The following is a 24,889-nucleotide window of genomic DNA, read 5'->3' on the forward strand; positions in this document are numbered from 1 at the left end:
AATAACTGTGAACCACTTACAATTATTCAAGTAAGGCTGAATAATCAAATAATAAAATTCACTTTTCAGTTATGGGGCTATTGTTTATTACACTTATTCTAAAACCCGTTCAAAATTGTGCCCTTCAACTGTTTACTGAAGACCGTTTTAAATGTCCTCATTCCTACGCTAAATCCTAGAGTACATCATAGTGATTATTAGAATTCTATATCTTAATTTACATTTGATCATGTTTGTGCTTGGAAATGCATGTCATGCATTTATTCTAAAAACCTACTGTAGATTAGGAACATACTTTTTGAAACTTCAGGGGTTTGTGTGGTACAGGAGAGCACTGTGCAATGAAGCTAATGCATTTCCATCTAAAACACCTGGGAACACCAAGATTCCTTAAATTAAATTTGACACAATGATTTACAATTTTGACCGCAAATGTTTTGTAAAATCCTTTCACCACCGATGGTATATGATTTAAAAAGGTGTTCAATCCTTTTGCTTTTTTTTTCAGAGATTAAATAGATATTGACGTTCACAAATTGAGATCAGAAAGTAAAATCATTAGAATGGAATTTGCTATTATCTTAAATGTGCTTTCCTTCTTTTTTTAGAGTAACCCCACATTTAGTAATGTCTCCTTTACAATAAAATAAAAACATCCTTTCTTTCTCAAACAGTTAATGAAAACGTTCAACTGTTTCTGTTTACGAACAATTGTCTCTTCAGCAAATCTTATCTTGACCTTTATTGAAATAATGAACTTCAGACAGTGGTGATTTGAATTGAATGATCAAAGGAACTGGACCACATCTGGCATGGGTGGATTAAAGATACCAAAACAATGGGGTAAATCAGGTAAAAATGTTTTATTCTGCTATGCAATAAATGGCAACCAAAAATATATATATACCCATTAAACGGTAAAATGTGTAATATGTACAATAGACTTTAAAAAAATCAATGCCTTTCGAAAATCCCTTTAAAAACAATTAGAAGGAGGAATGATTTACCATAGGAGCAAATTAGATTCTCTCGTTTACAAGTTAATTTGATTTACGGTTTGCAGCTAGCATGTGCAGCTAGAACTCTTGTTCTGAACACAATTCAGTGAGGACAAAACAACATGAAGCAGAAAACACTTTTGACTGATAAAGTGTACCAGATTAAGGTAATAACCCAAACCTTATTTTTAAATGGGAATACATCTCTTTAAACACAAATACTGTATAGACATACAGTAGGTATTTCCAACAGACCGCTGTAGTCAACACACCAGAAAGTATTAGAAGAATTGCTGGATGTCGGCAAATCTGTTTTCCTATATGATTTCATTAGCAATCAATAATTTAATAACTGCTGTAACAGAATATCGAGGTTAGTCAAATCTGTCGCATAAACTACCTTATGGTTCTGTAGTTAAATGCTAGTCATGAACAGCAATCAACATGACCAGTGAGATCATCTATTGTTCTGTGGCGCATTCAATAACAAAACCCTAAATAACGGCCTTTTACATATCGCCTTTTACATTGACTATTTATAAACGGGTGAACAGGAATTTTCCCTTACTGGTTAATGAACATGCCAAGTTCAGTTTCCCACTTTGAGGGTAGTATTTCGATTACATTTGTAGTATGAGACACATGGAATTATTCATAAATCTTTAAACACTGTGAGTAAAAAAACAGGACATACAAAATGCGATACACTTAAGACACATAAGAGAGAAATCCATACAAACTTATTGTAGACTGCCCAGCACAGGTTGATTTGCAACAGTAAGCCTTTTGCTCAAAATGCCACCATTGGAAATAAAAAACAAAATCTGAACACAGCCTGTAGATGCTTCCGTAATAATGTTTTAAGAACTACAAAGTATCAACCATAATCCACAATCTTGTGCAGGTTTTCAGTCTGATAAAAGCATGTACTCATGGTTCAAGGTCACATTCCAGCGAAAAACAGACGGCTCAGGGAAAGCAATGTCATGCAACTCAACCATTTCCAGAACAGCTTTCTACATAACTGTCACTCAGTGAATGGTTGGAAGGGAAGAAGCCTATTAAAGGGTGAAGTAATCCCTCCAGACAAGTACCTACTACCATTTTCTTATTGGCACTCTTAAGAAAATTAGTGCCAAATCAACAGCCATTACTCTGGTAGCCATGTAGGTCATACAATTAGATTTAGTTCTGCTTCAAGTATAAAAAGTATGGCTACTGCCACTGGATCTCTTGGCAAATGTACAGTAAGATTTGTCATCCTAAATACATGTCCTTCATCTGGGAGTACTTAAGGCTTCCACCCTTTGCTAAACCTGAACTCCCCCCCCCCCCCCCCGGTGGCAGTGTAATTGTGCATTATCGAACGTTACCATAATTAGCATTACTCCTTTGCATAAATGCTGCATATGCAGGTTTTGCTATGCAAGTCACTCTGTTAAGAGAAACATTTAAAGAAAACAAAAAGGTGGAGAAAGTATATGAGATGATAATGACTTCAGGGTGTTTGTGTTTTCAAAGAACCAGTCGGATTTTGGCAAGGTTGTATTGTTGCCACATCACAAAACAGTTCGATTTCAGATGGTAAAAATCCTCCAGTCACGGGAGAACCATTAACCCTTAACCTGCCCACCACCTGATAAGTGTATTCCTGTAATTATGTACTTTAACGAAAGAAAAGAAGCTCACCACCTTGTAACAAGAAAGGAATGCTGCAGTTCAGAAATCTAATACGTACTTTAATCTTCCTTGTTAAAATGTTGGAACTCCACCTGTATGACATCATAGGCACTAACATGACTGAAGTATTCTGAGTGAAAGTGGGCTGTAGATATGATGGCCTCTGTAATAGCTACAATATATACTGTATACTGTACACATTTCAATACATCAAAAAACAAATAACCATACCTCATCCTTTTTTCATAACATCTCTATACTTTACACAAACGTTTATAGGTTCTTTAAAATGGAGATATCATATATTCACTCTGACAATAAGTTAGTGTATTTTCCATACAGCGTGCAGGGAATTTCAGGAGATGTAAACACAGACCACAAACCAGGAGTGTAAAATGACAACACACATGGTTTCTGTCAAAAACACTGCTAACCAAATTTAAGGATCTTCACAGGAATTGATGATGTGTTATTCCTTTCCCATGGTGCCATGTGTACAAGAAACAGAATTAGCTGAAACATGCTTTCTTTAAAAAAACATCTGGTTTGGCTGCCTTTCACATTTGGTTTGACAGGCTTTGACAAGATCTTTTAACCTAGACCAACATTACTAAACAAATATCTGGGTCCTTGAAATTTTCTTTAATGTCCCTTTTCTACTGGCCTTTAATGCTGGTGAAAGCTATAAATCTGTGTTTCTCCATCTCACTGAGAAACAATGTTAAGGCAAGATCAACATTAAAGTTTTTGAAGATTAAAAAGGAGCCACTGATAAGCTAAAACATTAAATTAGTATACTACAAATCTGAAATATATATTTTTTGCTTTAAAAAAGTATTCCTTACCAAATATTGCTTATTTACAATGTTAATTTCATAAACAACCCAAAATAAAAGAAAATAAAGCATTGTCAGGATCCCACCCTGCAGAATATTAATAAAAAAAACTATAAATAAAAAGAGACTGACACCACATGATCTCAAGACCACACTCTTACAATTACACCTTTTTTTTACAAACCCAAGGCTTACATTACTTGCAAATTAGAGAAAAATGTCAAATTTCCCTCAAAGGAAAATAAGAACATAAAACTAGCAAAATGCAACAGTTTGACCAAGATTTGTCAAGAGTCTGACTGAGTTTCTCCTGTTGTCAGGGATGACAGCTCTAGTAGATTCTTCAGTGATGCAGTACTGAGCCACATGAACAAACCAATCCAAGCAAGCAAACAGAAAAAGGCTTCAAGATCCAATGAACTGCAAGCTAGCAGTTATGTGAAAAGCCTTCAAAAGTCCACTTCAAGATCCAACATTATAGTCTTCCAGTTAACAGCTCAGCTCAGCTCCACAGCTTTTAACATCTTGCATGAACACATTGGGGCTACCCAATAGTTGCACAGGTGTGAGTCTATGTCTGCCCGTCCAGTTTCAGATGGCTTTTCAGCTAACCCTGACAATCATGACATCAAAGGGTAAATCTATTTTTTAAATCTTAGTTCAGGATCAAAAAATCACTCTGTTGTGCTGCTCTAATTCTAGACTTGACCATGTGAAATATGAAAGAAGCCATACTCCCACATCTGATAAATAAAGCCATTGATGTATGACAAAAGAGAACTCCTATGAAGTTCCTCTTCAGCTGATTGGGATAAAATGGAAGCACAGGCACTCCACCCACTAAAGAAGAAGCTGAGCCTTCTATAGCATCACCTCCTCAAAGGCAATGCACATTACTGGATGTGTGCTTGCTCTTTCACACACAGCCTCCCTTCCTTGGCTAGACAGGCAGACATAGCTGCAGACTGATCCCATTGTGCTTCTTCTATGGGCCAGACCTCCTACAGCAGCATCAGGAGAGGCCAGACCTCTGCTGTTGTGTTCCCTCCTCCACAGTGCAGTAAGCACAGTTGAGACAGCAGCAGTGTCAGCTCAATGCCAAGGCTATACAAACTCCACATAGTTCTCCGGTATTAATCCAGTCTTCCCCTCGAGAGTGCCTTCCAACCAGCCCGGCTCACGTGAAGGATGAACTGTGGGGAAAAAGCATCCCGAAAACAGAGAAAGCTTTCAGATGCAGCCCAGCACAGAACTCAGATCAAACACTTTTCAGCATGCTGGACAGCAGGTTCGTGGTCAGGCCTGTTCTCAATTAGGATAAAAAGGAAACCAATGTCTGGAAAAACGTTTGTTGCTCTCTCACACAAGGCATCTGTCTCTTGAAGAGGTTTGCTTTGATAAATGCGCTTTTTCTCTTCGGTGTCCCAGTGCGGTGACATGCTAACACTGAATCCACTGCTGTGGATGTCAAGTGCAGTGTGCAGTCCATTTAGGACCCAGGTTTAAATGTAACTGTATACTGTACATGCAGTCAACTACACTAGCACAGTCCAGAGCTCCTTCAGTTTCAGCATGCTGCTTCTGTACCACTTTAATAATGTCTATCCGATAATAATGAGCAGAGGTAATGTAGGGAATCATGGCCATTGGCCCAGTGAGGAAGTATATCCATCCATTTTCTAGCCTCTTTATCCAACACATCATGGGGGAGCCAGAGCCTATCCCAACAAGCAACAGGCACAAACTGGGATACACCCTGGACAGGCACACATACAGAAACAAGCACACTCCCACACCGGGGCCAATTTTCTCAGAAGCCAATCAATCTCCCAGTATGTTTTTGGAGAAACCAGAGCACTCAGAGGAATCCCACGCGAACACAGGGAGAACATGCAAACTCCACGCAGACAGGACCCCCGGAATTGACCCCCGAACCCCAGTGCTATTAACTACTGTGCCAATATATAATTCTTATGAACATTTACTTTGTTAAGGCCTGGAAGCATCTGAACAAAAAAGAGGGGATAATCAATTTGTCATGGCTGGTAGCTTCCATACTCCCACAACCCTCTGGGTAATCAAGCGCCTCCTACTCTTCCTTTTAAATACACTTCCACATAGTTTTCATTTGTGTCCTCTGTTTCACGTCTCACTGCACATTTTTAAAAAAGTCCTCTGGGTTGACTCATTTGGCCAATGCCAAATGACAATATATAGTCAAAAAAATAATGATGACCTGTAAAGAGAATTCAAAATCTAATGCTGAAATATTAATGGAGCAAGTGAATACAAATGTAAATGCAGGAACTGAAATATATCCTTGAAATGTGCTACTACACAACAGAGTCTGGAGGTCAATTAGGCACTGAATATTTGTTCATGCAGAAGAAGCCCTTTAACCACTGCTCTTGGCCTCTTAGTTTCAGTCAGAAGACACATTTGCTAAGGAAACTCACCATTTTCAAATATGGTGCCTGCCGTGAAAGACAGCTCCGAGTCATGTTCTGCTTTACAGGCATACAGAGCCCGAGCCTTCCGAACTGTTGGGCTGCAAAACCAAAACAGAGACAAAGCTATCAAATACATTTCACATTTTTTGTAATCTGTATATAGAACGAAAAATGCCTGGAAAATAATTCACCAGTAGCAGGAATGTACCAAATGAAACAGCTGGTAACCACACACACAAATTCAATTTTAACAGTATACTGCAGAAATGCCTTCTGGCTCTGTTGTCCTTGGATGTATTGACAGGACTATTAAGCTCCAAAAATACATTTCTTTGTCTAAAGGGAGAACAAGCGAGAAAAGGCTAATCTGAAATACCCAATCTGCACAGCCAGTTTTACTTGAAGTGGCAGAGTGTATTTCAGTGTTCTGAAAACATTTGAAGTAACCACTGAGTTTAAATACAGTACAGAACATCACAAGTGTCTATGATCAACCACATAAACAACAAGGTGAATCACTAAGAAATTATACCCTGGAGTGTAAAAATAAAAACTAGTGAACATAACAGAACATAACAGAAGATGAAACTTCAAATAAAACTGCCAATGTGCAATTACAAAATTCTTCATGCAATACAGTATATAATTACAATCATTTCCCACTCAAATTTTATGTCAAAAACAGACATTGGCAGAAAAGAGTCTTTTCTTTAATAAGCAGGTAGCCATTTACATTGCCAAACACAGTCTTTACAAAAACTAGGTTCTCTTGATGCTCTACTATTGTGTTATCTTGAGGTAAACATTCAAGTTTTTGGAGCAAAATGCAAAAAAGTACAATGCAACACTCAGGTACTGTATGTTCAATATGGAAAATAAATACACTCCACCCTAAAACCCAATTTATGAATTTTTATTATAAAAAGTGTGCCATTTCATACCTGTTCTGTGTATAGTTTTGTACTAAGAGATTTTTACTACAATAAAAGTGCATCTTTTGTCGCAGAATGGAAGATGCAAACCTCAAACTCGACTCCCACTACAGTCCCTCAGTGCATCTATGTTCTTAGAAAGTTTACTTTTTATCTTGTCTAATCATCTTAACCACACTAATAGGTAATGGTAATAAACTATCGCCAACAAGCAATAGCGTTCCTGCTTTGATGATGCAGTGCTCTGTTAGGGTAAAAACAAGTAACTGCCTGATTTTGAAGTTCTCTGCAACATAGGACAAGTCTTTATGAATGTAAAGTAAAGGGAATTTTATTTTTGAATTTTAATCTCCTAAAGATCTAGAGTAAAGATTTAAAAATTGAGGGACGGGTGTAATAGACATAAAGAAGTTTTTGATCCGCGATGTGTGTTAAGTACTCTGAATCAGGGTCTCCCTGGATGAGACTGAAGAGCTGGCCTCCTCAATGTGACAGCAGTTATTGTGAAGGGCCCTGCAGCAGGTACCACATGACAGAGGGACTCACCTGACCGGAGAGGAGTCGCTGGAAGTAGAAGACGCCAACAGCGGACTGGAAGGTGCAGAGAACATCGGCCAGGAAGGGGACCGTGGCGAGGTGGAGCTGGGAGAGACCGGGCTGAGAGAGACAGATAAAGCACTGAGTGACCGACCACCTCACAGCACTTTGTCGCTGTACACCTGTGTAGAGTGTAATGCAGGTTATTGTCCGTTCTAAGCTTGGCGTGTTTCAACTCCGGCAATCGAACAACAGCAGGCGGCAACTTTTTTCAGACTTTTAGGAGCAAACCTCTTTTACTAAGGTAGTTTGTGAAGGTGCTGCAAAGTAATAACAGTTACCACTTGTGTGGTGTGCAGCATTACAGTCAAGAGAACAAAAGCTGAGGTTTCGTAAAACTAGGGAGCTGGGAATTGTCCCCAAACAGCATCTGTTACTGCTGTGCTAAAACATACTCAATGACTGAATTTTAGCATCTATTTCCAATTGCTGTTAGACGCTTCAGAGTAGTATTTTGCCATCAAACACAATGCCCTTGAAATCCTTTCCACACTACTGTACAAAATTCACATCTTTTATGCTCCCTCCAATCCTCCTCAAAGCACCAAAGTGGTTTTTAGTGTTATACCAACCTCTATCCTGCATTACAAAACCTTAGAGGTTCCCTAACAAATACTACTGAACTACAAAAAAATGAGTTAATTTTGTTATAAAGCATTATAACAGCATTTATTTTGTTATAAAGCAGTATAACAAAAAAAAACGTTTTTTCCATTTTGTTTGAGTATGCAATGCTTATTTTATAATCAGATCTCTTATCTCTCAAATTATAGAAGTTTGTATTATGTCGGATGAGGACACTTCCCATAGTGATATTCAGGAAGTTTTGTTCTTCGTATTTGCTATTAGCCCTTTCTAATTAACCCCAACAGTACCCAGAGAAGGAACTCCAAAGGTTACTTCGCTCACTGTTTTTAATTGTCATATACAGTACAACCCACGGCATTTTAGCAATTCAAGCAGTAAAAAGAAATTTAAGAAATGTTTATGGGTCAAAGTGCAGAAAAACCAGACAAACTTATTTAAATGCTCTTTAGGTGATACAGATTTTAAGCTTGAGGATCAAAGTAGATTAAATGGATGTTATCTTATTTTTGTCCCTCCTGAAAAATACCATCCAAAATTAGACTAAAAGAGGTCTTTGTACACAGCGTCTTCTGACTACACTGAAATGTGTGACATAGGGGTTAAAAATTAAAACCATAGCAATACCTAGAATAAAATGCATTCGGGCATCAACTTTTAATCATCTTTACTTAATCAAAATGCACAGGTCTAGTGTAAAGGTTTTTGGAGACAATTAGTTAAGGAGGCTTTTGTATTCAATAATCAGATTTGAATTAAGGTGGATGTATGACACACTACATTGAAATATAAATTCAAAAGAAATGTCTCTATGGATTTAGATCTGTTGCAACAGCAACCTATTTTATGCTCAGCTCGTTGCTGCAGTATTACAGTATCCGAGAGACACAATGCTAAAGAATTGAAAAGCATAGGTAGGATGTAAGAAACTTCATTAGAGTAGGAATAACCATTTCATTCAAGGCCCACCCCAAGGGACTTCTTGGCAGCTCATGCACAACAAAACCTTGTTGCCGAGAGTTGGGTTTGGCCAGGAAGTTGGACCAGCCCAGACAGACTCAAGAGAGACGGCACAGCACTATGTCAGTAAACTGCAGTATAAAGGCAGCTGAACTAAGAGACATGAAGGTAGAATGAAGGTGTAACTTCCAATCCTCGAGCAAGCAGAGGAGCTCCACTGTTCAGGACTTGTCACAAGGTAGCTAAAACATCCTCCTCAGGTTTTGTGAAAGCAATTCCTTTAACCTAGAAATCAGTCAGAACCTTATTTTGTCTCCCGGACCCTTGCTGACACTGGCAGCTGTTCATTCAGAGGCTTTGTGCACCCATCATTAGCAAGAAGAGAATGTGCACACTTCTCCAACAAGAGTATAAATTAAATTCACTTCCCAGCATGCACTGCAACTGACCAAATTATAACATTAATGCATTTTTGTACATTTTTAACAGCCGCATGAATGAAGAGGTATTTTGTACATCAATCATTGAGGATGGCTAACAATTTATTTTAAAGCACCCTTCAACAAGAACAAACCAAATCAAAAGGAACATTAACATAAATGATGTACTGTACGTTAATGAGCACTGAGCAAAACCAGTCATACCTTAGTGGGACACTTGATCTGTTCTTTGGGTTCAACCTAAAAGGAAGAGGAAAACCACATTAACACTGAATAATAGAAGGAAACCTAAGTTTTCCACTCAGCTCTAACCATATGGTGCATTTTACTCTGTGTGCTTCAGCGTACAGTATAACATCAGCTACCAAATTAATAGTTTTAAAGAGGCAGCTACCTCCCCATCACCGATGTGACAAATTTCGTATCTCGACATATTTAGTTCTCACCTCTATGTAATAGTTTTTATACCCGTATTTGAAGTCTGAAAAATTAGAGCACTACCACTTTAAGACTACACTGGCCTTGTTATGATATTGTTTATTTTTTTGAATATTTACAAACCATCCATGTGCCGCAGGAGACCAAACCCAAGAAAATGAGCTGCTTTGTTAATATGATGGCAAATGACATGTCCCAACTGCAGTGCTTTTTTTTTTTTGTAGAGTCTAGGTTGTGCACTGCCAGATGTAAAAATAGCACTGTACTTATCAAAAATGGCCCCTGTCTTTCAATGTAGGTCATTCACTAGCGTTCACAATGACCTTAGCATTAGTCATCAGCAGTAGGCATTCCACCTTATAAAATATAGAGCCTATAGTGACAAAAAGATCTCTATGCCAGTGGTCAGACACCAGTGGATTGACATTTAGAATAGTTATTTTTGTACATGGCAGTACATGGGAGTCCAATTTAACAAATTAGAAGTCATGCCAAAATTTAAATTAGAAAACACACATTTCCCATGTCCCCAAAATGTTGAAAAACGAAATTAAAATCAGAGCTCCGCAACATACTATGTAATCTAATGCAATTTTAAATCCTACCTTTCTTTTAATGCCCTTAGCAGTAAAGTACATGTTATGAACTTGAGAGAAAAAATTAATAAAAGGCTAAGTCTTTGCACAAAGGTATAACTTTTTTTGCATATGCACCCTGTTCATTTCAACAAAATTAAAATTCATGTCTGATTAAGAAGCATTTATTATTGGCGATTAGAGCATAATCCAAAGCAAAATATCACAATATTCCCCCAGATTACCAATTCAATTCAATTAATTGTATTAAAGACTTAAAGCAGCAGTGTCCCATTTCCTCTGATTAAACCAAACAATGCAAAGAACTGAGAAAGCATCCCGTTCTCCTCTGTTATCCAAGAACAAATTAATGAATCATCTCTGTGAATACAAGTGACTGATGGTCAACTTCAAGATTTTTCCTAGCAGAAACATTTAAGAACTTGATACCCTGTGTCAAGCCCTGTAATAACAGTCCTTGCAGAAAGCAAAAAATGCACGAAAGTTGTTTTTCAATATCTGAACAATTGAAAATACACAGAGCATCAAATTAAACTTCTCACTTCTCATTAAACTGCAAAAAAAAATGTTTTGGAACATACATGACATATAAATTCACTCTGCGGATCACGGATCAACAGTGCATCTACTGGTAAAGTCACAAGCCAGTAGCGTGTGTGGGCACCACTGGAACACAAGCTGTACATCTGCTTGCACACTGTCTTGTGAGCTTCTGTCCCTGTACTCTTGTAAAGCCTGGATAAGCAGGTCCAGGTTCACTGGTCTCCATATGTTATCCTAGGGCATCCCACAAATGTTCAGTGGAACAAGCAGGGCACTCACAAGCATTCTGTACATGTTACACTATCAGGAAGGGAAGCAAGTGGTGTCGCAGAGCTTGATCAATGTCATGCCTTTAATCACCACAAGTGAAGTTCTGCAACAACTAGACATTCCTGCCCAGGTCATCACACTTGAACCTCACCAGTGATCAGTCTGTTGTACACAGCAATGAGCACAGTATATGGTCCAGCCCATCTGTACAACACCTGCTGACATTCATCTGTCTCACCTACATAAAGCCTTGATTCATTGTGTTGCTACAACATAGCAATAGCATGAAGGCATTGCTCTCTTAATTAATGGGACGTACTGCTTTTCTTTCTTGACTTTTGCTAGGAAGAACATGTAATGGGTTAAATCACCTCATCACTATCTTAATAATGAGGTAATTTAAAGCTTCTGCAACTGTCAAACTCAATCTAAAGTATCACAGTCAGTCAAGAATGATCACATACTGAAAATTAAAAACATTTAATCAATATCCAAAACTTGTCACATCTATTTTATATATATATATATCAATGCACAGAATGGCAAGTTTATTTTTTGTTGCTCAGTATACTTTTGGACTTCTCAGTCAAATGTTAAGGCTCTATAAAAAGGATCTAGATCTCAATCTCTTTGGACTGTTATGCACAGCATTTTGGATTTATTTTTGTATCTATTAATAAACAAGGCCACAGTAAAATAACAGTATTGCTTGACAAAACAAATTTACCATGCATTTTTCCCCAATTGTTTTATAAACAATTTCTTCTCAATGCAATCCACCAGGATCATAAATTCCACACCACTGACAAAGAGCCATATAAACTGTTCCTGACTTGTTCAGAAATGAAACAGGCAGCTCTGAAAGACTGCAATTATTAATCAGAGATAAATGAATGAAACAAAAGGGTATCCATACACATCACCATCAGATCACTGGGGATATAGCTTTTTTTTTAATGTTCAATGAATAATACCAATGTAATGAAAATGTTAGAATGGCTTAAAAATTTTAATTAGGAAATTCCAATGCCTTCACATCACATTATCAATTAAAATTCTCTCAAATTTCCATGCTCCGTGCATTATTAATACCTTTGCACTGCTTTTGGTTGGGCTCATAATCTCAGAAAAGAGACACTGCGTCTTTAACTTCATCGTCTGCCACATGAATGAGACAAGGCTGAAATGAATCACAGCTTCCCACACAGAAAATGCACGTTACACTTCCATGTGAAGGCATCTGCCCACACCATGCCTATAGCTCTCCAGGATGCACCACAGTCACGAGCCCAAAGTGCCTAAGCAGACCCCCAGACAGCAGCAGTGGCCCCGGAGCCGAGACTGAGCTGTGTGACCTCCACCATTTTGTGCGGAAATAGAAAGCCACATGGCTCTTCCACCCCCCAAAAAAACCTGAAATTTTACTTGTCACCTCTTGCGAAAGGCACCCGAAAGCGTGGCATATTTCGGCCACAGCACCCTGGGAAGGAGACAAACCAAGAGAGAATTGGTCATGAAAAAACTTGCAGATCAACCTCTCTGCATTTCACTGTGCCACTGCGGGCTTGACTCAGGCCAAAGAAAAACCACCATCCTTGAACGCCTGAATTTTCCAGTTTCTCTTGAAGTCAGTAGTTTGGTGGCCCCCGGACTTCACTGAAGCTTGTTCTCCCAGGTAGGTATGTACTGTACTGTACGTGACTTACACACTATTAATTGCATTTCATTTATTTTTTTGCCAACTTCAACTTGATATTTAACACACAACTCTAATCAAAACAATAATAATAACAACATCACTTTATTAACCCTTTACAATTTCTTGCATTAGGAATTATCTTTTCACATACCCCAGCTTGCTCTCCATGAGACACACAGATAGGGAGAGAGTTTGGGGTCAGAGCGCAGGGTCAGCCATTGTATGGCACCCCTGGAGCAGTTGGGGTTAAGGGCCTTGCTCAGGAGCCCAACGGAGTAGGATTCCTCTGCCGGCTGTAGGATTTGAACCAGCAACCTTCCAGCCACAGGCACAGATCCTTAGCCACAGAGCCACCGCTCCGCCCTGGAATTAAAACAAGTGTAATTCCAAGTGATAAGAGTGATACTTCATTTCTTTGTGACTGAATCATGGGAAATAATAATAATAAGAAAGCTGTCTCGAGAGAAATCGAATGCAAGTTACTGTACTGTAATTACTGTGAGACATTTAATATGCATGAGTCACACTTATCCAACATTGGACCCAGCCAACAAAAAATAATCTAAATAAACTAAGAGACCAAAAGTAGTGGCATGTTCTGTGTACAGCACTAGTGCATGTTGGAGGTGTGGGACTGAAGAACAGCTGTTAGGAAGCGAACCACGATGTGTGAAAGAGTAGAAATGTCATTACAGATCACTGAATAAATATTCTCTTGATTTACATCAAACTGTAATGATGTCAATACAGAAAGGTCACTAGTTCTAATCTCTGAATCATTACAGTGAAGTAAGCCTGAGGAGATTCAGAATTGATGGCGATCACACTTGTTACCAATCAACTACTGTATATTTTATTTATTGAGTGTCATTTCATGATTTGCACTGTACAAGATTACATATATAATAACACACATCAAGCTAATAATTTTTTTATGTAAAGTCTCTACATAGTCTCTACATAAATGTAGCCTGAAAGACAAGGTTCATATGGACACAGGCTTAGATGCATAGACAGAAAAGCTTTGGTAACCTATAGTTTTCAACCTTTGTCATGAAATGACATGTCATGAATTGAGCAGACTCGCTGTCAAGTTAAAAGTAAGGTAACTTAAAATCAGATGTCAGTATAGAAATCATATTGGATGTCATATTTCAGTACCTTACCCAAGGACAACAAATGGATGGTAAACTAATAGGATTCATTTAGACCCACGAGGCACATAATGTGTTGTTCATGTACTGTACCTATAAGACTAGGCTGAAATGAATCACAGCTTCCTGGAGAGACTCACTCTCTGTTTCTTTTCTGTCCACTGGTGTCCCACAGGTTTCTGTCCTGGGTGCCATTCATGATGTTTCCTACTGTATATTCTATCCTCACCCCCTTTCCCACGACTCTGTGGATACTATCTCAGAACAATACTAAAGTGTTGTGCTACTTAGCACCAACTCCAATAGCCCAACTGCTCTTCAGTGCTCAAGAGTAGCCCTATTAATATGAGAAATCCCTTTCCTGTGGGCTCTTCACCCAGCTCCTCCTTAGGCTTTTTGTTATTATTTTTTTGTGAATAATGGGGCAGCGTGGTGACACAGTGGTTACCATTGCTGCCCTGCATTGCTGGGGGACCTGGGTTCAATTCCTGGGGTGCTATCTGCATGGAGTTTGCATGTTCACCACATGTTCACATGGTTTTTCTCCAGTTGTGCTGGTTTCCTCACATCACCCAAATACATATTGGTAAGTTAACTGGCTTCTGGGAAAACAGGCCCTGGTGGGAGTGTGTCTGAGTGTGTGTCAATATGTGTTCTCCAATGGACTGATGTCCCATCCAGGGAGTATCTTGCCTTGTGCTTGTTGTTTGCTGGGAAAGGCTGTGGCTGCCCCGCAACCCTGAACTGGATGAAGTAGTTAGAAAGTGGATGGATGGATATAGTACTCAAACCTTCTTTTCTTTCCAGCCATCAACATTTATACCTCCTCCAATGCCTCTGCCTGTCTCACTGCCATTTCCTACTGAACTAGCTCCCATCATCTTAAACTCAATCTTCAAAATGTAACGTTTTTTCCCCTTCCTATTCTTCCCTCTTTATGGACCTCTTTATAACTTTTTGTCTTGACTCCCACCACTTTATAACCCTCCTTCACTGCCAAGAACCCCTCTTCCTCCAATCACTTTTCTTCCCTGTCATTTTCCTACTTTTGTGCAAAATCGGCAAAATCCAGCCCTTGATTACCAGCTATTCTACACAAACCCTCGTCCAGGCCCTCATACTCTCCCTCGTAGACACCGTATTTCAAGAGGAAAAGAACACAAAAACTTTAATTGCCTCATGAAAGAAACAAACTTCAGATTAAAAAAAATAATGAATCCCCCCCTTCCTCTTCACTTTCATTTCTTTGTGATTTAAATTTTCTATAAATGATCTAATTTCTTGGCAACATTTGTTTTTACAGCCCTCAGCCACAGACCGTCAAAACAAGTGATCTTCACAACAAACCTTCTGGAAGCAGAACAGCCACAGAACCTTGTAGGTACAGCACTTTTCAAACAGTTCCCTTTTTTTGGACACAAAGATGTAAAAAAATTCTCCCTTCTGTCTGATGAAACTAGAGGACAGTATTTACTCCGGCACTGTGAAAGGAAATATTTATGAAGGAATCGGGATTGGATTGAAAGAGGTGATGAATAAATGCACTTCCCAGAGAAAGCCTTTAAATACCCACAATTGAGTGATTCAGTACAATAAAGCAAAAACTTGCATATTAGTATTATGTCACGACTTTTATTAAAAACTTATTATGGAGTAGAAAGGAAAAAACATCATAAAATGTCTACTACAGGAGTTAAGAAGCCCAAGGACAAATTACTTTTTCCAAAGACCTTACCCTGAAATCCGTATACGGATTGTTTGTTATTAAAACTCACAGAAGCAGCCATATCACCCTGCAACTCACAACTGGAGGCCCACTGAAGCTAAGCAGGTGTGAGCCTGGTCAGTACCTGGATGGGAGACCTCCTGGGAAAAATTAAGGGTGCTGCTGGAAGAGGTGTTAGTGGGGCCAACAGGGGGCGCTCACCCTGCAGTCCATGTGGGGACTATGGCTGCCGTCGCATCATCCAGCACATTGGTGGTGGTGGTGGTGGAGGAGAGTCCCCATTACCTGTAAAGCGCTTTGAGTGGAGTGTCCAGAAAAGCGCTATATAAGTGTAAGCAATTAATTAATCCTCCATTCTCAGTACAGTTTCAGCAGCTGGAAAATCTTCAGCAGGTTTGGCTACATCCACAAGTCAGTTTAGAGCTGGACAAACAATCCAACAAGCTACAGATCATTAGAAGGTAAGAGTAAACAACACTTCATTCACACAAGGTGTCAAGTAACAGTGACCGCAGAATCATGCAGTGCTGCTGTTCACACCTATAAATAGGACGTCTGCAGCTTCTTCTCTGAGTGAGGGTGTCCACACAGAAGCAACTGGGGATGTCTGGTTTTTAATGACAGCCACAGGATCAATATTATCAATATTGATAATAAGATCAATATTATTAATATCCCATTATTAATAATAGAACATATTAGAATGATCAGTGTCAAAGGCTTTCAGAGGTATTATTTGCATCTGCATTTAACTCCTGCATTTGGTAGATATGATTTGTCAGTTGCAGAGAAATGTGACATGGCTCTTCTTTTCTTGAAACAAAAGGCAATACTTTTGAGATATTTACTTGGCGCTAGCTAGTTTCGGCTAAAGACTTTTATTTGGAATTCATAATCTCTGTCGTCCTTCGCGACCAGATACTTTGCTCAGCTTCTCTGAAACCTGAGCTTCCCACTGCCACCTTTCTCTGTGCCTATAATTAAATCACACTCAGGCTTAGCAGTCCCCATCAATCTCTCACACTGTCATTAAATTATACCTAGCCTTACCTTTTTGTGCTTTTCGGCACTGCGCCCTAAGAGCGTTATTAAATGTGCAACCTTGTTTTGCAGCCAAATTAAATCTTACCTTATTATACCTGTTTCACCACTACTGGGTCCCAGACAGAAAATGTTAGGTGGTGCCAGTTCTTCACTGAAACCCAGTGCATCTGCGGTCTCATAAACTAATTCCCTGATACTAAAATATCATTTTAAATGCTTGATACTCAGGGTGGCACACGAATATGACTCTTGTTCATTCTGTCCAATATAATTGCAGAATTTCTAAAATACTGGAAATCATTGTGTGATCCATCCAATAACAGAATAGCATTTGATTTCTAGTAGCACCCTATCCTTTTCTGCATAACACATTTGTAAAATTGAAAATAAACTTTCAAAGGCTAAGAGTATGAATCCAGTTCGGAGCAGATATAGAAATGACATGTTAGCAAAAAACATGTATACAAAAAGGTGTATAAGGAAAGATTACAACAAGTACATAGTTGTATATGATATTTTGTGTCTAATTTTTCTGAAAAAAATCTGCATCTTTAAAAATTAATATTTTATCCCATCAAGATTACATTGTTTTTCCTGTTCTGTGGTTTTTGCTCACGTCCTCTAATTTCCTTTGTCTTTCTTGCTTCTCTATCTCTGTAGAAAAGAGAGAGACTACAGATGTAGTGATTGATCATTAATAGTCAGAGACATTCTCATTATGCATCTCTTGGGCGGGATTGCTTTGTAAGTGCAGACTTCATTCTTTCCTACCCCCCAATTTCTAGTGATGAGCCTTGTGTATAGCCTGAAAAGCCACAATCTTTTTCATTTTATCACTGTCTGGGATGTGCAAGCTCCAAGAATGAGGAATTTAAAAAAAAAAGACACCAAAACTGAAAACGAGAGGCTTTTATTTTTCTCTAAACGTCTGGAAACGTGTCTCGACTTGTCCTTACAGTGACTCATCTCTCTTCTATGTGTAGCGGTGGGAAAGGAAATATTTTAATAGAAGATTTCCAAGACAACAGAGGAATGCTGACTCACTTGGGGCTTTTATTGCCGGTTTGTATCTATCCCGGGGAATAAATCAAGCCATTTTTTACAGTTGTCCTTTAAAACTTCAACATCAAAATAGAATAAAGAAGACGCTTAAAATGAGAAAAGAAAACGTTAAAGCACCAGATCATGACCCAGCACTGTAGGGGTCAGAATGACTCTCTTGGTGGTGAATCACCTGCAACGTTGTTCTGGCAAAAAATTGAGAAAGAAATTGAATTGAGTTTATTTGCATTAAAAGAGTCCTGTTTATGCCTCATGCGTCACATTGTGAACAGCATGGTGGCGCGGTGGTTATCATGGTTAGTGCCGGGACCCTGGGTTCAATTCCAGACCTGGGGTACTCTCTGTGTGGAGTTCTCCTCATGTGTTTGTGGGTTTCCTCTCACAGTCCAAAGACATATTGGTAGGTTAATTGGATTCCAGCAAAACTGGCCCCGGTGTGAGTGTGTGTTTATGTCTGTTTGTGCCCTGCGATAGACTGGCATCCCATCCAGATTGTAGCCTGCCTTGTAGCTGTTGTTTGCCGGGATAGGCTCCAACTCCCTCTGAATTGGATGAAGTGGTTAGAAAATGAATGAATGGGTCATGTTGCACTTATCCATCTACAAATGCATCCAAACACCCTTTGAAATCTCAAAGCTACACTCTACATCTAACTTCCCACACAAAAACACATCTAAATAATTAATTGTGGGTGTTTTTAAAGATAGCTTAAGATGACTGAAAAAGCCTCAGGTGTACATTAATGAGTCTTACATTTATCAAAGGCGTGTAGTAAATTGAGTCAAACAATTAAACAACATACTGTACATCCACTACAGAACAAATGTCACTTCTACTCATTTCTTTATGCATCAAGAATGATAAAGAGGCCGCTGTTTTGCATTGTAAATTAAAGTACCCTTTAGATGAGTCATTTTTGAGAATATCTAGGTTTATCTTTTTTTCTAGCATCTTAAAAAAAGACTGAAGAACACAGATGCTGATTTGAAGAAGATGCACTTAGCTATGAGCTACAGAATGTGCTATTTACTCTTATTAACTCCGGTGCAGGTATCAGATGCTGATGAGAGCCTTTCTGTAGATACAACTGAAATCATAACACACAAACTCGGTTGCTCTGAGCCTCCTTGGGTCATTCTTCTCAATTTCATCTCATACGGTCCCTAATGGAATGGAACTAATTGCATTTCAAGCAAGTACAATGTCAGGGTTTTCACAATCCATTACTTTGCTATTTCATGACACAGCTATGTTTTAATCAAGGACACATAAATAGCCCTTCGCAAGTAATTGGCGAGCAACACAGAATACATTTCTTAACATGTTCATGAGGTAATCTTTTGAGACCTCAGACTGGACTGCTCAGAACTGAAGGAAGTTATTTAAGAAGCAAAGAAGTCATAAAAGGCCAGCATTACCTGATTTTTTTTTCCTGTAGGGAAGAAGAGTTCTCTCTTAAGTAAAGAAACCAGAAATAGTGTACTCACAATGAGTTGGGTCTGTTTTGTCTCGCCATGACTGTATCCAAGTCAGGGTCGCTACAGTTGAGACTGTTGAGCTTGGCCTTTTGAGTGCAGTTGGAGTTATTGGATGAGTTGGTCACAATAGACTCTGCGCTGGAGGTTAACACGCTGTCTCTTTTCTCTACAACCAGCAAAAAAAACAAAAATGAACAAACCAGGATTCTCCGAGGTGGGTTGTGGTTGTGAATTTCATGCAATACAGACTGTTCCATGTAAGTGTAATAATGACATCAGAACATCAATTATCCAAACCCTCGAATTATACAATGCATGGTTTTAAACTCTTTGTGTTTGTGACAATGAGGGCCACAATCACAAAACATTCATAACAAACAAAACGGATGCACACAAACCATGCATTCACCTGAATCCAGAAGCCCATGTTGTGACATTGATTATCACTGGCGTGAGGTGTGTGGATGAATAAGCAAGGACATAATTCGCTTCAGACACCTCAAACACTGACTGCTCACCATGTGTTTTGGGCTTGTTGTGATTTTCAATCCTTAAAATGTCATCTGTACATGCCCCAAACTGACTAAAATGCAAACTGCTGTCTGGGGGCTGTTTTGATTAGCAGACCTCTCTGAAACTAGGAGAGAGTGTCTCGGGAGCTAACCCCAGGACTGACCTTTCTCAGTGGGTGGTGGGGTGTGGAAAAGCGTCAGGGGTCTCTCACTGCAGGAGGGCGGTTTGCATTCGGCACTGCGTCGCCGTGGCAGCGGATGTTGCGAATTCACCTGCGCCGTACTGGGGTTGGGTGCAGTGCTGAAAATCTGAGAAAAGAAAAGAATAAGCTCTCTCCTTCCAAGGTATAAGATTTTTCTTAGAAGTTGTGAGAAAGCAGAGCAGAAAAAAAAGGTAAAACTGAACTACGTTCAGCAAAGTGGACTCATAACAAAGCACCATGTTACATATGAGGGACATGTCCTATAAAGGGCCGTTAAACAAAAGTCACCAATCAGAAATACTGCCAACTAGCTATTTATTTTCTAACCACTTATCCAATTCAGGGTTGAGGGGAAGCCAGAGCATTTCCCTGAAAGCAATGGGCGCAAGGCAGGAAACACCCTGAAAAGGATTGGGCACATACAGACACAAACATACACACACTCACACTGGGGCCAATTTTCCCAGAAGCCAATTAACCTGTCAGCATATTTTTGGACTGTGAGCAAACCTAGAGCACCCAGAGAAAACTTGCCAACAGGGAAGAGCAATAAAACTCCACGCAGATAGTACCCCAGGAATTGAACCCAGGACTCCAGCGCTGTAAGGGAGCAATGCTAACCACTGCACCACTGTGCTGCCCAAAATAATGTGTCAATGCACTTAAAAACAACAGACTTGCAGACTCAATGTTGTTGAAAGCTCAGCAGAAGCTTTCAAAATGAACTAGAAGTAAAAACTATTGATGAAAACAAATGAAAAATGATTCCTTTTTGTTAAAAAAATTTAACTATAGTGAAATACTATAATAAATGGTAGAAGAGTGACTACAGCATATGCTTTTCATCTGCAGGTCTGTCACGTGCATGTCTCCAAACAAACAGGACAGACCTCGATCCTCCAGTTTAGCCTGGTCCCTTCACCTTTTCGTGGTTCTCGATGAGGATCTCGATTACGATGTTCTGGAACTTGATGTCCATGATGGCCGCGACGGTCTCCTCCTGGGGTCTGAGCAGTGTGGGCCCGAACACCACTCCAAGATTGGCCACTGTCATCAGGTTCTGCGGATGGTGGTCTGCCACACTGGACATGGGAAAAGGAAACGTCCCATGTTAACCGTATGGGGAAACCAAATATTTATTTTTCTACTAATTTTAAAGAATCTGTTTTCTGGATCAGAATATTGCCCCATCTTTGCCCACTGACACCACAAAACAGTATTTAATTTTGAGGAAGGGAATGCTATATAATACCACATAAAGTAAAACCAAATACATAACTACATAAAAAAATACTGCATGGATGTTATATCGGACAAAAAAATATCCATAAATCCATTAAGGGCAAGAGCACATTTGTAAACTACTACACTATACATGTTTTACACTGTTAGGATGATGGATTTTAATGAAAAATGGGGAATTCCTTTTATATGAGTTACTGTATGAAATGTTTGCTGTAATTGAAAACCCAACCCAAAAGGAACCAATAGGAAAACAGCTTAAGGCACTAAATATTTTGTCTACGACTCTCTACAACAAACACCCACTAAAACACTTAAAGCATATACTCCTCTTTGCGAAATTATTCGCAAAGAGATATTTGTATTTGAAAGATAAAAGGTAGAAAATAAGAATAAAAACACATTTTGGCCAATATTTTAAATACTTTTCTGCAGTCAGACGCAGTCAGACCTATAACAATATCAGGGTGTGTCGAGCTTTATTGTTTCCACCCATCCTTAAAGCATAATGATGTTGTAATTCTGCTTTAATTTTACACTGTAATTTTCTTGGAAGCTGCGGTATCCCATCTAAAGGTTGTCTAGAAGGGAAAGAGAGGCTTTATTGTGGTGTTGAGAGATCTCAGGGATCTGCACACAACAGTGTGTGTGAGTCCAAGATCCTGGGAGGCAGGGATGAGCTTCAGACATACCAGTCGGCTCATCACTATGACAACGATGCATAGAACCAGCTGCATCTCTGTTGCTACTGCTCTGCTCTTTCATGTGAGGTGGAAAGAGTCTGTCTGGACACGGCCCAGGACTTGCTTGATGACATTTAGAGACGGGAAGTGCTCGTAAAAGTGCTACAGATGCAGCACTTTTGTACTTTGCTTGTTTCCAAGGGTGGGTCTACAGCATAATGTGGTCAACATGTATGCAGAATTCTAAGTGGACGTCTGAATTATACATGCAGCTGTTTTCCACATTTCGCTAAATTGTTTTGCATGTGAAGTTTTGATTTCCTTTTAGCTAGTTTTCTTTGTTGTTTTCTCTTATGTTTCTGTGTTGATAAAGACTCAAAGCAGGGTGTTGTCTTTTAAGTGTGAAACGCCAAACTGGATTGTACAACAAAGCTCCTTGTCTTACATTTTTTTCTGTATCTATTGTTATCAAATGAAAAAAATAAAAAAAAAACCTACTCATACTGTACTAACAACCAGAAAATATCATATTCCCTACTTGCTTACCGGCATATTAACACTTGATAACGCTCACTTAAACCACTGGAAACCAAAGTGTGAATTTTGTGGGGGGGTTGCACATTTTGTAGAAACACAAATACTTCATCCACAGCACTTACCTGGCCAAGTGCTTCATCAGTAGTTCCAGCATCTGTCGGTTCTTCTCAGGAAGTCGGTGAACAATGCTGTGAATCTCAGAGATGCGTGCTTCCAGATTGTCTAGTTCTAATATAAGAAAGAAATAATATGAAGAAAAAAAAAGATCAACAATTTTGACAATTAAAGGGGGGAGGGGTAGCATGGAGGAACAGTGGTTAACATTCCTGACTCAAACATTGTGGCCCTGAGTTTAACTCTTGGGGTGCTCTCTGTCTGGAGTTTGTATGTTCTCCCTGTGTTTGTGTGGGTGCTCCATTTTCCTTCCACAGTTCAAAGATATATTGGTAGATTAACTGGCTTTAAGCAGTAGGGAAAACTGGCCCTGGTGTGAGCATGTGTGTGTTTGTGTCTGTGTGTGCCATCTGTCCAGAGTTTCCAGAGTGCTCCCCCGTGACCCTGAATTGGATAAAGCAGTTAGAAAATGAATTGGGCAGATGGATATTTAAAGATCAATGTTAATCTTCTAAATCTTAAAACAAAAAAGGTTTAGTTTGATGTATAAAGCCATCTATATGATTTAACAACATCAAAAATTATGCAGTTAAAGAAACCTAAAGTGAGCTTTGTTTGCTTAGCCAGATATAGAGCCAATATTCTCTCTGCAGTGCAATGCTGAAGCAGAAGATAAGTGTCTCTCAGGGAACTCTCAGTGCAATGTGACCATAAATTTAGAAAGAAAGGTCAATCTGTGGATGGGGGGGAGTGAACTCTATAAAATGGATGGCAGTCCTTTATTAATTCAATTCAATAAACCGGTCACTGTTGTTGGTTACAAACAGATTTACTCAAACCGCAAGTAGTCAGATTAACACCTGCATTTGAAACAAGAGCTATTTTTTAAATAATTCTCCATTCAAACAAAGTACCTATTAAAAACATGTCAGGTCACATTGAGAAGGACCTAGCTAGATAAAGATAAAGACTGACTATAAACTAATACAACACAAAACAAAGTTCCTCTACACTGAAAACCAAACACTGCCATTCCCAGTACATGCCCAGACATAGATCTGGTCCAGGCGGGAAACTGTCTCACACAGAACAACATCTGGAAAAGGGTATGTTTGTTGAACAGCACAGCTCTGATTGACTGCAGGTATTTAACATTACAAGTGATTGTGTGACAACTGCCTTGCCATTTTCAAACAGGCTAACCTCAGACACAGAGTGTGTGACTACTGGATGCCGTGCAATCGCACAGGGAGAAAATAACATGCAATTAAATGCTCATTCCCTATGAAACAAGCCTTGGCAGATAAAGATTGTCTTTAAGTGGTACAATCACTTGACGCAACACAGTTAAATCACTTCCTCGATTACCTGCCAAATTTAACACAAAGCAAAACCTTCCCTACCTCAGAGGACAAAGGTAATGCAACACCATCTCAAGCAGTGGGTTTAAAAAGCTACCATTTGATCCGTTAAAAAAAAATCATTTAACCTTCAAGAAGAAGAACTCAAAAACAGAACAACTTACTGGCTGCTTTGATAAAGCTTCTCTGATACTGATACGTCATGAGAGGTGCAGGCAACATTCTGAAAAAGAAGGATTTAAAAAGGAAGACTAGCATGGTTCTTCAAGATGCTCTTTCTCTGGAGGATAGCCCATCAACACACATAAAACTATTTCACACCAAATGTAACACAAATTTTAATCTTTAGGAAGAAATAATGCATTCACACCAATATTCCTTGAGAAAACATGTCTTTGAAATAAGGAAAAATTAAGTTTAAGGGGTAGAGTCACACTGCAGGATTTTACTACTTTGTGTTTCATATTAAATATCCCCAAAATATACATTCACTCATATCATAATGTGCTTTATTCCTTCACAATCTATATAATAAAACTAAGGTTTCACATACAGTCATGTGAAAAAGAAAGTACACCCTCTTTCAATTCAATAGTTTTACATATCAGGGCATAAAAAACAATCGTCTGGTCCTCACCAACTTCTATAATTAGACAAATCTAGCCTCAGATAACAGACAACACAACAGATTTCACTATATCATTATTTATTCAACAAAAAGTAAGCCAAAATGCAGAAACCATGTGGGA

The 24,889-nt window shown here is 39.0% G+C and overlaps 1 protein-coding gene across 2 annotated transcripts in view; it reads right to left on the minus strand.

Moving 5' to 3' along the window:
• Positions 1-844: 844 nt before the first annotated feature.
• Positions 845-24,889, minus strand: part of LOC148820999 (rho GTPase-activating protein 26-like) — an 85,950-nt gene continuing 61,905 nt past the window's right edge. Inside the window, exons 16-25 of one of the 2 annotated variants that reach the window (XM_088932249.1) lie at positions 24,305-24,363; positions 22,788-22,893; positions 21,126-21,285; positions 20,165-20,309; positions 19,498-19,654; positions 12,758-12,805; positions 9,683-9,718; positions 7,443-7,553; positions 5,971-6,062; positions 845-4,707 (exon numbers count right to left, since the gene is read on the minus strand). In XM_088932249.1, the coding sequence (XP_088788375.1) occupies positions 4,619-4,707; positions 5,971-6,062; positions 7,443-7,553; positions 9,683-9,718; positions 12,758-12,805; positions 19,498-19,654; positions 20,165-20,309; positions 21,126-21,285; positions 22,788-22,893; positions 24,305-24,363 (1,003 nt within the window). In that variant the 3' untranslated portion in view covers positions 845-4,618. The remainder of the gene's footprint in view (positions 4,708-5,970; positions 6,063-7,442; positions 7,554-9,682; positions 9,719-12,757; positions 12,806-19,497; positions 19,655-20,164; positions 20,310-21,125; positions 21,286-22,787; positions 22,894-24,304; positions 24,364-24,889) is intronic. The other variant, XM_088932250.1, reaches the window with a different exon arrangement.

This window comes from Atractosteus spatula, chromosome 14 (assembly GCF_055471065.1).
Source record: "Atractosteus spatula isolate fAtrSpa1 chromosome 14, fAtrSpa1.hap1, whole genome shotgun sequence".
Taxonomy (NCBI): Eukaryota; Metazoa; Chordata; class Actinopteri; order Semionotiformes; family Lepisosteidae; genus Atractosteus; species Atractosteus spatula.